The sequence below is a fragment of the Anarrhichthys ocellatus genome, unplaced genomic scaffold, assembly GCF_004355925.1.
Source record: "Anarrhichthys ocellatus isolate YVR2014 unplaced genomic scaffold, GSC_Weel_1.0 scaffold101, whole genome shotgun sequence".
Taxonomy (NCBI): domain Eukaryota; kingdom Metazoa; phylum Chordata; class Actinopteri; order Perciformes; family Anarhichadidae; genus Anarrhichthys; species Anarrhichthys ocellatus.
In genome coordinates this window covers 84,733-99,388 of record NW_022280131.1, presented here as the reverse complement: position 1 = coordinate 99,388, position 14,656 = coordinate 84,733, and the positions used below count along the sequence as shown (strand labels likewise).

The 14,656-nt window shown below is 38.8% G+C and overlaps 1 protein-coding gene across 2 annotated transcripts; it reads right to left on the bottom strand.

The window, feature by feature from the left end:
- Positions 1-1,131: 1,131 nt before the first annotated feature.
- dtx3la (deltex E3 ubiquitin ligase 3L a) lies at positions 1,132-9,297 on the bottom strand. Of its 2 annotated transcripts, XM_031875980.1 has the most exons (5): positions 9,079-9,297; positions 7,227-7,309; positions 6,976-7,127; positions 3,473-3,684; positions 1,132-1,784 (listed from the first exon to the last, which is right to left on the bottom strand). In XM_031875980.1, exons 2-5 carry the CDS (start codon positions 7,306-7,308, stop codon positions 1,715-1,717), a joined length of 516 nt encoding a protein of 171 aa, XP_031731840.1. In that variant the 5' UTR covers position 7,309; positions 9,079-9,297; the 3' UTR covers positions 1,132-1,714. The 2 variants fall into 2 exon arrangements, with proteins under 2 accessions (XP_031731840.1, XP_031731839.1); XM_031875979.1 differs by lacking the exon at positions 9,079-9,297 and having other exon boundaries at positions 7,227-9,071.
- Between the last annotated feature and the right edge of the window lie 5,359 nt (positions 9,298-14,656).

Genomic DNA, 14,656 nt, shown 5'->3' with positions numbered 1-14,656 from the left:
CAGATCATTTGTTACACAGAACCATCTGAGAAGCCATCATTGGACACAGTTTGGAAAAGTGCAGGCACTTTAAGAAAAATAGTTGGCTGGTAATTATATAAACCATCTTTCAATCAAACTCTTTACCAAGCAAGTGGGGAGAAGAGAAAAAAACATATTTTCCATCCAAAAAAGCCTTTGTCTTTGTTTTGTATTCCACTAAGAAATACTCTCCAGTGCTGATAGGACTGATGCTATTGCAGCATCTACACTAACCTCTTCAGGAGCTGCCAGTAGCTCCTCACAGGAGGCTGACTGGTCTGTGCTCTGGCTTTCTGGACACAAACTTATTACTTGAAGCCTGACAAAATCCATTTTCGTGTTATACGTGATCCTGTGTTTCTCACGATGTTTTGTGACATTAGAGAATCCAGCTACCTTGCAAGGTAACAGCTTTCTCAAAAACTGCTCATTCAAACAACTTCATAGTCAACACTGCGTTTCCTTGAGTCCTCAGCAACGCACCTGACATGACATAGTTGTAGCACACTCCCAAGATGCAGCTACTCACGGTCAGAAACACCAGTGAAGAACACCAGGGGCAGCTTTAGATTTACCATGATATTTAGATGTGAAAAATATTGAATTATGTTCATATTCTAACTCATTGTACCCTGAAATAACTTTAGAGGGCCCCAAAAGTATTTAAAAAACATGCAACTCAACTGTATACTTCTACTTCAGAGGAAAACATTGTAGTACTACATTTACCTAACAGAGAAATATTATAGTTACTACATTTCAGATTCAGATTATACTCTCTTGAATGAAATATGATGCATTATTATCTCCACCAGATGTGGATTTGTTTATTTGTGCTTTAGAATATAACCGCTGTGAAACAATCTGAAAATGACCTTTGGTTCTTTTGATTCACGGCTTGGTCCTCACTAACACCAGAGCCTCTTTTCTTTCACTCTCTACCTCGCTCAACCACTGCTGTACTTTCTCTCTCTCCCTCCCTCCCCCCCGATCGCTAGTTGAGCCGGAGAGGAGGAGCACATTTTGAATACTGTTTGCAAACAGCAACCGACAATGTGACTTCATATCATACCTTCATTTTCATACCTTCGTTATTTATTTTTTGATTTTGATCCATCACAAAAAAATATGAAAAAATACAACATAGCTTTAGTATTACTCAAGTAATCATTTAATAGAACATGAGACTTTCATCCAATCCATGACCTAAAACTTTGCATCTGTCATATTTAATGAACTCTTATAGAACAAATTGCATTAACTAATGTGTCTGTACAATAATTGGGGCTAAGAATGTTCCCTGTGCTGCTCAAAAATAAATTACATTTTCAACTCACTCATACAGGGATATCGTCTATTTATACTGTCCTTTTAAATACAACAATGTGACTCCATATTCAGAGTTGAAAAAGTAATTTTTGTAATGACACAATATATTGATTCATACAAGGACATAAGACACCAGCAAAGGTTGTAGTACATATTACAATAAATATATTTCAAGAATAAGAACTGCACTAATGTGATAATACACAGATTGCACTCAAGATTACATATTGACAACAACAACCATTGATTATATATTTAAAAAAGACATTTTCTAATTTATCATCTATAGCACATGTTCTCTAGCCATGAACTGTTGTTTGAAGTCTCTGCCTTTATCTGTCCATCCAGCAGTGTGTGTAGCATGTTATTCAATGCCTTTATCCCTCAGTAGCCTTCTAACAGTCTTCAGGTAGTCAGAATCTGGGTAGCCGTCCCTGAAAGAACACGAATGACACAGAAACAATTACTTTATTACATATAGTATACTGTATAATGGTTCACAGAATTTTTCGGTGATGCCACCCTTTGGAAGCAGAAAAAGATAATCATACCTCTATCCCGCACATTTTGGCCAAACATTATTGGGGAAATGATCAGCAATAGAGGCCAAATAAAATATTATTTTATTACGTTAATATTTAAACTTTGCCAAGACTTTGCTCAAGACTTGATAGTCTTGTTGAGAGCCTCTCCTCGTCAGCTGCTCATGCCCACAAGAAACTGTATGCACTGACTACACATTCACTAGAAAAGCAAACGGATGCTCAAGTGCACAGACAACTGTTACTAACAATTTAGAATACACAAAAGATCATGTACACCCACTCCCAATGCATCGCTGCTGTGTGCATTGGAAAACCCACTTACTATGAGAAAAAGTTGGGCAATAAGATGGATGATCTTGGCAAGATCAGCAAGATGTTCAGTCTACTGTGGCCAGCGCACTTTGCCGTAATCTGCTGGGGGAGGACCATTGGAGCCAGTGACACCAACAGACTTAATAAACAAGAAGTAGGCCAACTCCGTATTTAGATGCAAACCAGACACCTTTGAAGTTGTGGTGGAGAGGAGGACACTGAACGAACAGGTGTTGATATGTATATTTACCGTGTATTTACTGTTGCCATGGATAAGATGTTGCTGAAACACAATCATTTTCCAATTTGGGATTAATATCTATATCTATCTGTCTATTGTGAATATTATATTACATTTCCACCAATAAATCCGATACACTATTCTTTTACGGTAACACTCTTTGCAGACCATCTCATTTAGAAAGGGAAACAGGTTTATTCTACTCCCCTACGGTCCTCCACACCAGTATTGATGACGTTACAAAGTAACATACTTTGTTTCTTGTATTGAGTAGCGTAACACATTACAGCCCATAAATGAAAGGTGCAAGTGCAAAATAAAATAAATAACTAAGTTGAATAACATGACGCTGTGGGTTTTACTCTTTTCCTTTTTTTTTAGTCATTAGCCGCTGACACGTACAGTACGCTCCCTCTGGACAATATAAGCAATTAGCACAAAGAATCGCAAAGGGGTTTTCATTTTTGGTTACACACTAGTACTCTAGTTACTTTTCTCAGTAGGAAACACAACTAGTTACTTTTTAATAGCAGTAAAGTTGTAATGTAACAAGTTACTTTTAAAAGCAATGTAACTGATCCAAAGTCTCAGTTTATATCACATTTTAATCACGCAACTTTAGGTGGTTCCCATTAGCCAACAGGTGAAGATTGTAGTTGTAATCATAGAAATAAAATAGGAGTAGAGGAGACATTCCCATTCAAATCAATGTAGCGGGATGGTCAAAGCGACGGCCATTTATATGTGCACAGTTGCCAGTGTGACGGTTGTAGCGGGCTAACTTCCATGTAAACTAAACTGACTTACATTAAGTCTCACACTTACTGTGGTGAAGTGTAGAGAGCAGGAGTTACTGGGTTACTTAATGCTTCATCCACACACTCTGTAAAAGTGTAGGAAAGCACATTGCTATCGCCAGATGAGCGACAACTTTCTTTGGTTCATTTTTTGTAAATGACCACAGAAAAGAGTTCAATGTCTGTTCTACTCCTATTCTATTTCTATGGTAGTAGTATTTACTCACACTCCGCTGCCTCCGTCTGGTTGTGTTTTGAGGGGGATGGAAGCTGTAGTGACCATGTCCTCTCCATCTTTATTGGTGGTGACTGTAAACAGTAGCTGCTCGTTGAAAGCCTTGTCCAGAAGCTTTAGAACCCTCCTTCCATCGCGGTTGTCAGGCAGGTAAGCACAGAGCCGCAGTCCTGCATAAGGCTGGCCCGGGTGAGGTTGTTTCTCCTGCAGGAAGAGATGCACAGTTAACAGTCTAATGCCAGGGTATTCAATTAAAGTTCAGCAAGGTCCATTTAGAGAGAATTTGCTCACGCAAAGGTCTGGAACATCACAATAATGTCTAACGTGCGCTATGAATTAGTCCCATATGTATTGAATTAGCCAACAGTTGTATTAACATCTGTATGTAGACAACAACCGACTGTCAAATCAAATAAAGAAAGTTCAATTGAATAATATTTCAGCAATATTTATTGTCAGATTTCAAATTGAACTGGATGAATTATAAATAATACATACTCTAATAATAAGTAAATGTTCTCTCATTTCAAGTAAAATAAGGGCTGGATTAAAGAATAACTGACATAACAGAAAGCTTTTCAAAAATGTGCATTTTAAAATAAAGTAATTCATTTTAGAAAAATTTATTTCACTGAATTGTCCTGCAGCTTTAAATTCAGTTCATTCAGGTGTGAAGTGATGTCAATCAAGACAACAATATTATATTATAATAAGAGAAAGTTGTGTTCAGGGACTTTATCTGTGGTTATTAAAATCACTTGTCTCAGCTCTATTCTCTCTGTTATCATCATTGGTGGACAGTGATTGCGTGTTAGGATTCTGATCATATTGAGCTCTTAGATTGTTTATTATCTGTGACTTCATTTAGATGTCAGTGGATAAGTTTGCTAAAAAGAGTTGTGCTTTGTCTCGTAGCAGTGACTCATTCACTGCTTTTAATTATCGTCACAGTCTCAGAACATATGAGACATACTGGTTTTAAACTGCCTGTGGGAAGAATTAAGATAAGAGTCTGTTCATTCTTGGCTAAAGACTCTGGTCTCTCTGGTCTCTCTGACTACTTTTCTCTTTTTGGAGAACGTCATGTGAAATAACTTCTGACTCTCGTAATTCTCCTACTCTTCATTCTCTTTCCTCGTCTCTCCCCCGTGTGTGTAAATATCACTTGAGTCCGGAAACTTGTCAAAATTCACATATGTGATTGGCTGAGCAGCATCACGTGATGTGATTTACAATGCATGTAATTGGTCGGTGTGTTTCCTGCACCGCTGAACGGGTGCCGTAAAGGCTGGAAAAGCTGCGCCGGTTAAAATAGAAGCACTCCGTCAAAATTAAGTAATTCTCAATTACGGTTTTAGGTCCAGGGTCCGGATACAACGGCATCTGGGTCTGGATCCGGACCACGGTCCGCCTATTAGTGACCCCTGGTCTAACGCTTTGTTTCACACAAACCTTCACTAACCCATGTGTTTTTGATGCTTAAGCCTTAAACCACCTGGCTTGTATAAGTGCCTTAAGTGTGGAAATAGCAGGCTAGTTTTAGTCAAGTTTTAGTCATGCTCAAGTTTTCAGGAGCAGATATAGCATGGAGTACAAAGAAAAAAGCCATTGGCAGTAAATATTTTGCCGATACATCAGTATCACCTCCTTTATTTGAGAAAAATGTCATTCCTGGCAGCAGTAAAATTGCAAATATAAATACCTGTATATGAACATAATTGCAGAATGGTTTTGGTTGCTATAAACTTATGAGACTGGTCTGGATGGTTTTGCAGACAAAATTGTCCTTTAAATTTCTTTTAGTCTTTTCAAAAAGAATGCATAGGACTAATAGGATCAAATGATGAAGTGCTGACATTTTGGATAGAATCAACCTGCAGAGATGAGGTGATTCATTGTGACGAATGCTTCTCCTTTCGTCTTCCCTGTAGCATACATAACTTGTAACTATATGCATTTTCAGCAGCAAACTCTTTCGTGTAATAAAATGTGCACGTCAGCGCTTCCTCGCCACCACAGAAATGTTTTCACAGCAGATCCTGTAAAAATGACAACTAAGGGAATGTGCAAAACTGTTCTACGATCCCAGATATCTAGCATTAAAAAGAGACAGTGATAAGGAGAATGCTAGAGAAAACATTCTTACATTACTATCAACAGTAGAGGAATAGGCTTGTAGCAGGGTTAGCTTGTAGAGGAATCTGAAGCAATTACAGCAGCAGTAGTAGCAATAATGCACATAGTTGGGTAATCTTGTTTTTTTAATGAAATGAATACATGCATAAATGCAAAAATATATTATCTTGACCATATATTTCAAATATAATGAGTAGTTTCAACACTGTGGCTATATCCACACTCCTACATTTCTGTTTTAAAACGCATCTTTTGCTACGTTTACGCCTAGCGTCAACACTACTCCGGTGTTTGAAAACCCCCGAAACGGAGGCATTTGAAAAACACTACCGATACTGTGTTAGTTTGACAACTCCAGTGTTGTATTGTAGTGTGGACAGGCAGAAACGTGGACCTTTGAAAACAATGACGTAGACAACAATCAAACCAAGGAAACGAGAGAGAGAGAGACACGTGTTGACCAAAGTTATTGACCCATAATCTAGTAAACTTTGATTTGTACTTGTTCATTTTGAAGTAAATTTGATGTGGTGAGAGAGATAGAGCAAGACCTGCAGCGTTGTAACTAAGTCTGAAAAGTAAAACTTGTTTTCACTGTTTGAAAATATTTGAGTGCTTGTATCAAGCACAACCTTTAATTATTAAAGAGTACAATGATACTCTGTTGTATTTTCTGTCACTAAGTAACCAATCTATTCCTGTCTACACCGGCACTTGCATGCCCAGTGTACGTGAATAGTCATGTGATATTTGTTTTCAGGCGCGTTAGTATGGACGGAAATCATTTCTAAAATGAAAGCATGTTAGTTTGGATGTAACCTCAGATATCCCAAACAAATATCCTCCTGCAGCATGGACTCTGTGCTGCTTCAGTGTTTAACAGTTCCCATCCTCCCTTAGCTCTGCCAACCAAACTAACCGGATCATCAACTTCTTTTGTGGCTCTAGTCTGAGCTCCTGTTGTTTGTGATTTTGTTTTGTTCTCTTCTTGTTACTTTGCATTACGGTGTTGTATCGTCTAAGGGATGTGATGCAATTAGGTTCATGATGTATCATAATTCAAGCTGGTTACTGAACCTATTGTTGATTGTAAAGAATTAAAATGGTATACTTTGCATACTTGTTGTCATTGTTTTCTGTCATGCAAAAAAGTTGTTTTCCTAAGATTAATACTATAAAATAGATAAGATAAGATAAAACTTTATTAATCCTGAAGGAAATTCTTGAAAAATGATCCTAGCCTCATCTTAACTGTGATTTCCACAGACTTCCAGGGATTCTGCATATGCACACAAACTGTTAGCCAGCCAATAATTAGATACATAGTAGATTTAGATTTAAATAGATTTACAAGCTTACTGTCTGTATTCCATCTGGGAATATGTAGTTCATCTGCAGGGTGTTGTCATCAGGGAATCCTGGTAGGTCTCTGTGGAGGATCACCCAGGTCATTTGGCCCTCTGGCTGGCAGCCACTCAGTGCTCTATACATCCCATTCAATCCTTCCTTGGCTGCACAGACAGCAGGCCAGATTTAGTCAAATGATCCAGAAGTGAGTAGAAGCTAAGCATGGAAAGCGTGACAGACACATAGAATCGGTTTATATGTACCTTGTTGTTCCAGTGGTGGAGGACCATTTCCGTTCAGGTAGCGGTTGCAGTGGAGTGTGTCACTGCTCTGTCCAGAGCCCATACTGAGAAGCAGCAGACAAACACATAGAGAGAAAGAAATCATTGGCTGATTCCTGAGATTATCCCAAAACAATTACGAAACATTGTCAATGAGTACATCTACTTTGGGGCACTTTAAACTGACATTAAAGGTCAGTCTACTTGTCATGGAAAGTGCTTTACCTTTTAAAACAATAATGTCTTAGGTGGCTTCGAAAAAAACTTGTAAGCATTCTTTCAGTCTACGCTTGGAGACAACAAATGGTTCCAAGCAGTTTGAAGACATGGGTGTTAACCAGGCAGGAGGGGTCAAATGGAGAAAGTTTTTTGTTGCCTTATGGGAAATGTAGGATCCTGCATTTTTGGAGCTTGTCCCATAGTAGGAACTAAAGAGAGGCAGGATATCAGTGCCTCTGCGCTTTTGATTTTGGCCATTTTTTTCTAAATCTGCTTCTTTTCGACTTCATGGAAGTGTTATGCCAAAACACAGAGTACATCTAAGGGAAGTCGAAAACTGGGAGGAAACACACTAACTGGCAAAGCCAGCACCTGCCCTGATTACTGGAGATTATTCCAAGATGATCTGATCTTGAGGGTCAAAATCTAGCGTGAAGACCTCTTTTATTTATGTTTTGTGCTTATGTGTTGCTCAGTACAACATTGCTAAGTCCCCAAGCAGTTTGTTTTATTTGTGGGTATTTAGCCATCATATATTTTAAAAAAATACACATATTGAAGTGGATTTAGGATTTTTTGGGGTCCAAATCGAACAGCAGTTTGCCTCAGAATACGTAGATTTAATCAGTTAAAGGCAGCGGACTAGCTGAGGAGTCCACATGACTGCTGGATATATTGTTGTGGTTTCAGTGATTCAACCCCTGAAATGACACTCGGGTCATTAAGGACCTTGAGGAGAGTCTCATGAATGAAGTTGTGAATTGTTGTGAAACAGCTGGATACACATATCTGGTTGTTTCAGTTAAAATCTAAGAGACTGCACTGTCACCCAATCAGCCGCACAGGGGGAACAAAGACAGATTCATCTTCATTCACTGGTGTGTCCTACTTGGAAGAACACAGTTGCCTAAGATATAATTTATCATGAAACTATGAAACACAGCCCTCGGCCAGCAGTACATTAAAGTATGTGGGTAATGGATTCACATGTTAGAGCAAATACTGTATCTTGGCTACACGTTATGGTTCTTGCATTTTGTTACTTGCATCTTCCACTCCTTGTCATTTACAGTAACGCTAATGTCAGGAAAATTGTAAGCGTAATAGTCTTAACATAAACAATTCAGTCCAACTTTCAGCCTGCTGAAATGCAGAATGTGTTCACTCTGTTGCTTGATTGTGGGTCAATCTGCAAACACAGCTCCTCTGTCAGTGTGTGGTTAGCTGCCACAAATTATAAAGAATGCTGATGACTCAATCAAATCTGATGATCTCACTGAGGGTTGGCACAGGACTCAGGTGTTCAGGAAGTATTCCAGTAAGGGCGATAGATTTGGCGATAGATTGAGTCCTGAAAATGCAAATGCTACATTTACAGAAAAAAAAAATAAACATGATTTCAGAAATGACACTGATAACATTTTTTCCCCCATTGTTAAAGAACATGTCTGTTGTAACTTTGAATTCAAACCTCCAGTTTTTGCTGCAGGTTTTTACACAGTGCTGTGACTACACAACACGAGCAGGTTTGACTAACACGACACAGGCAGAGAACTTGTTAAAAGTCATTACAGGAAAGCTCATCAAAGGGTGCTGTTGTTACTGACATTAGTACCTGTTCAAATGCTCTTCTTCTCAACACCTTGGTGAAGTTTTCTCCTTTTCTTCTGTCTCTCTCCTGTGCAGTCCGGTAGTTCAGATGTCTATTCAGCTCATGATGACCTGAGAAAGAGACAGAGAGAAAGAGAAAGAGAAGGATGGGTGTGTCAAGTTCCAGGGTTGTGTTGTGCTGCTGAGAGATCTGTTCAACTGGTGTAGCAGCTTTGACAGGGACTGTAACATATGCGTGTGTGTGTGTGTGTGTGTGTGTGTGTATGAGAGATAAAAAGAGAGGGAGGAAACCTAAAGAGAGAGACTGAATGCGATAGAAAGCAGAAACAGATACTAACCAAGTTAATGCTCAGTGACCACAAATAGGCAATCTAAAAAGGAATCCAAACAAAATCATGGCACCCAAAAGAAAACATGTGGTCACTGTTCGACAGGTCAGGCTGAGACAGAAATGCACTTCCTCCTAAAATGTCAAACATTCAATAATGAAATAAGAAGCAACAGGTTCAACATATATACATGGTTAGTAAATCAAGAACATAAAAACAACACAGACACACACAATTAAGTATTACGTTTGGTATACATAATACTTACATATTACAGACATACAACATAGAGTTCATTGACAAACAGTGGTGGACTGATACACATATCAAAGTGTTTCTTAGCTGCTACATAAGACCCAAGGAAGAACAACTGGCTTCTCCTGTATTTTAACTGCTGTCTTGATACTGAAACGAGAAAGGTGAAATGGACGTTGCAGTTTCATATCATTCTATATTTTAAGTTCTAACAATAATAGAAATAAACTAAATACATTCAGGAACTTAAACATAAACAATAGCCTGACTTTGTGGTTGATGAGCACCAAAGCCCAACAAAGATCTGAGGCAGGAAAGTGCCGGCTAGCATTTAGCAAAAGTGTGTGGGTTGCTGCGGAAGCCAGGTTAGCCGGGCTGGATAAAGAAAGGCTTTTCTCTTGGGATTTGTTCAGCTCAACATGTGGATCAATCAGAGCCAGAGGAGACATCCAGTGAATTGTATAGGTGTAAGAGAATGATTTTGTTTGTGCCTGTCTTATCTGTACTTCCCTGTATTTTCTCTTCCATATCAATCCTGTTGTCTGTGTGATATCTTGGTGTGTTTTGAAGACAATGCTGTTAGAAGGTTCTCAGCAGTTGAGCTGTAAATGACATGGGCTCTCTCTGTCTCGCTAAGCTAGTAACCTCTTTCCTCCAGGAACAAGGAGACCGGTGGCCTCACACCACGCTCCTACGATACTACTTCACGGTCATTGCGGCATAGTTTAGGGCAGGGGTATTCAATTAAAATTCCAAAAGGTCCAGATTGAGAAAATCTCCTCGGGCAAAGGTCCGGAACATTACAATAATATCTAACTTGCGCTATTTAGTGCCATATATATATATATATATATTCAAGAAGTCTAGTAGTAGTAACGTGTCTGTGTAGTCAACAACTGTCAAATCAAATAAAGAACGTGCACATCAATTATATTTTAACAAATATTATTCTCAGTTTTCAAATTTAACTGGATGGATTATATATAATACATAGAAATACATAAATACATGTTCTCTACTTTCAAGTAAAATAAGAGCTGGATTAAAGAATAACTGACATAACAGAAAGCTTTTCAAAAATGTGCATTTTAAAATAAAGTAATTCATTTTAGAAAAATGTATTTCACTGAATTGTCCTGCAGCTTTAAATTCAGTTCATTCAGGTGTGAAGTGATGTCAATCAAAAAAGCCACAATATTATATTTTTCTCATCTTCTAACAAGAGAAATGTTTGTGCATGGACTTTATCTGTGGTTATTAACACTTGTTTCAGCTCTATTCTCTCTGTTAACATCATTGTTGGGCAGTGAATTCATGTGTTAGGATTCTGATCATTTTGGACTCTTAGGTTTATTTTCTGTGACTTCATTTAGATGTGAGTGGGTACTTTTGCTCAAAAGAGTTGTGCTTTGTCTGGTAGTGTCGCTTCATTTACCGCTTTTAATAATCGTCACGGTCTCTGAACATATGAGACACACTGGTTATAAACTGTCCGTGTGAAGAATAAACCTATAAGAGTCTGTTCATTCTTGGTTAAAGACTCTGGTCTCTTTTTTCTTTTTGGAGAACGTTATGTGAACTTCTCTGACTCACGTATTATTCTCCTGCTCTTCCTTCTCTTTCCTCGTCTCTCCCCCGGTGTGTGTACATATCACTCCAGTCAGGAAACTTGTCAGAATACCCATATTTGATTGGCTGAGCCGCTTCACGTGATGTGATTTACAACGCATCGGCCGGTGCGTTTCCTGCACCGCTCAACAAGTGCCGTAAAGGCTGAAAAAGCTGCGCCGGTTAAAATAGAAGCGGCCTGTCAAAATAAAATCGATTTTAGGTCCTGGGTCCGGATACAACGGCGTCTGGGTCCGCCAATTGGCGACCCCTGGTTTAGGGGATCCACCAAACCCAGTGCCCTCTGTGTCCTTCAACGTATCTTCATCACGATACTAAATGCCAGATACAGCAGTTTCCCCTTTTAGCATAGGGAGAATCCCTACTAGCTGCACCCAGGTTGGCACACATCGGTCCCACTGCACCTGCTACTTCTGCCCTAGTATCAACAGTCTCCCTCCTACTCCAACACTAATTGAGTCCTCTTATGTTGTATCCAAACCAATTTCCCTGCCTTTGGATGTGTTTGGGTAAGTGATTTTGCCCTTCTGAAGATGTCTCTGGACTTGTTGAATAACCATCAACATCTGAGTGAACACTACATGTATCAGCTGCTTCTTGGGCAACTACAAATCTCAAATGGACTTGAATTGTCATTTATGTATGACCCCAGATTATACACTGCGTCCTTACATCCCCTGTTGGGTGCGTGCGGCAAACCAAGGCAACTTGACCAACCTGAGTGAGGAGCCAAACATAACTCGCCAAACATAAATATGGAGAATCAGAGGCGTTTGACTTCTCTGCACAGTTCCTGGTGGGCATGCTTCGAACTCCTGATAGAGACAGTGGTTTTGAGCTTTGACGTGGATTTTATGTTGACCGCCTCATGAGAAAGATTACTCCAGTTTATTGTTTTATTTAATACTTTACTGCAGCTAACGCATATATTCTAAAACATCCACACTACACCTCACTGTGCTACACAACACCATTAAGGAGACTTCGAGAAAGGTCTATATGGCAAGTAGTCCCCCAACCAAAGTCTACCAATGAATCATGGAAAGATGTGCTATGCTTGATGGTGGATCAGATCAGACCATTGCCTTACCACAAGCTGTAGACCACATACAGCTCATAAAACAGCCTGAAATACTGTACCTGAGGAAAATCCAACAAAAAGTGATGGAGCTCTATGGTAAACCTTCACATCATAACTTAGGCTGCTTTAAGTTTTACCCTTAGTTAACACCTCTTTGCTAGATATGATCAATCCGTCTTTACTACCTGGCTTTGTACCACAGTCCTTCGAAATGGCTGTAGTTAAACCTCTTCTTAAAAAAACCCACTCTTGATTCAAACATTTTGACTATAGAGCTATTTCTAACCTAAATAATGACCTTCTAATGGTATCAGACACTGGACTTATCTCTGTTCTTGTTTTCTTAGATCTGTGCTGAATTCGATGTCATTAAACATCATATCCTGTGACTGGAACATTTAATAGGCATTAAAGGAACTACACTAAGTTGGTTTAAGTCCTATTTTTTAGTTTGATCCCAGTTTGTATATGAAAACAGTAAATCTTCCATTCACGCCAAAATTAGTCACAAAGTTCCACAAGTTTCTGTGCTTTGACCAAGTCTATTCACCTAATATAATGCTTCATTTAGGCAATATAATCAGAAAAAAACTCCACAAACTTTTATTGTTATGCAATACCCAATTATATCTATCGGTCAAGCCAGACAAAACCAACCACTAAGCTAAACTCCAAGCATGCTTTAAAGACATAAAGAACCATTTGACCCTCAACTTTGTGATGTTACACTTACACTTGTTCACCCTAAATATGATGACCCTTTCCTTTCTGTGCCTGGTGTCTGTTAGAGTTCAGTGAGTCATTTGAAAACATAGAAAATATTGTCTTGTTAGGAAAAACAACTTACAAAATGATGGTGAAAGTAAAGGAGCTCGTCTAGCTCTGAGCCATGAGGTGAAGCCTGCGTGGAGAGCACTGTACAAACCACTGCTAACTAAAAGGTTGACTACTTGCAGTGGAGAGGTTTACATGGGATTGTGGCTGTCAAATGAATATTGTCCTCTCTGCACTCAGAGAGAAAGTGTTTTCACTTCTTTCTGGACTGTCGACTTTGTTTCCTGGTTCATCTGTTAGAAAATACGTTCAGGATGTTCAGAGAAGTGTTTTATAAGCATGTTTACTTTTGGGGTTATTAGTAGAGTAAAAAATGGAGAGCAAAATGTCAGCTGTTTAATTTTATCTTGGAGATGAAAAATGGCTTTATATTTTAGAAGACGGCGTAGAACAGATTTGATGCATGAAGTATTTCCATCACGATGGTAATGGCCAGATTAAAAGTTGATTACAGTTATTACAGTTTTCATTCAATTGTTTCTGTCTTGTTCATTATTTTTGTGGACAATTAGGTTATATTGTTTTTTTGTGAACACTGTTATTAATGTGAGCAAAGAAAGAGAATTTGAAAATGACGTTCCCTCTCTCAAAAAGGCCCTAACCCTAACCCATTATCTAAATACTCTGTTCTAACAGCAGCCAACCCATGCTGTAGACTTTGAATGTCACACAGGTGTGCAACATACAGTACATCCACACAGACATATACACACACTTGCTAGTATATGAGTGAAGTGCTAATAATGAATAGGGACAGGGAAATAAAAAAGTGCGAGAATTTCTCATCAGATTCAACATATTTTTTCGCCAGTCAGTTTAAATTATTAGTTTTTTGTAAAAAACCTCACTCCCATCCTGTGTGGACTATCTCACACTTGATACTACGTCCGTTGCTCTGCCTGTAATGCCGTGCGTGGATGTGACGCATACAAATACTAAATGAGCGATGTTGTCAGATGCCAGGGGCGTTCTAGGATTCAAAGAAAGGGGGGGCTTAGCCCCAAGGGGAGTGGCATGTTTGCGCGGGTTAGGGTTAGGGGCCGCGGATATCCATTGTTTCAGACAGTTCATAGATCGGTTCAATCAGAAAGAGTGTGATTTTGCTCTGTAGTTTTGCTTGCATTTAGTATATGATAACACAAGAGACAGAATTTGAGGGTCATAGTGAAATTTGACAACACAAATATGAACTTTTCTCAAATAAAGAGAGAGAAATAATTTTCCTACTTGTAAAGGAAAGACGGATAAACTAGCTTTCATATCCGCGTCACTCCCAAATCCTAATTCTTAAAGGGATAGTTTAATTTAATGACATCACCAAAAAAATATATATATTTTTTTTAAAGCCAATAATGCCAAATTATTTGGGGGGGCTGAAGAACATTTTAGGGGGGCTTCAGCCCCTCTAAAATAGGCCTGACCAACCTGTGTTATTTGACGCGAGAGTAAGTGGT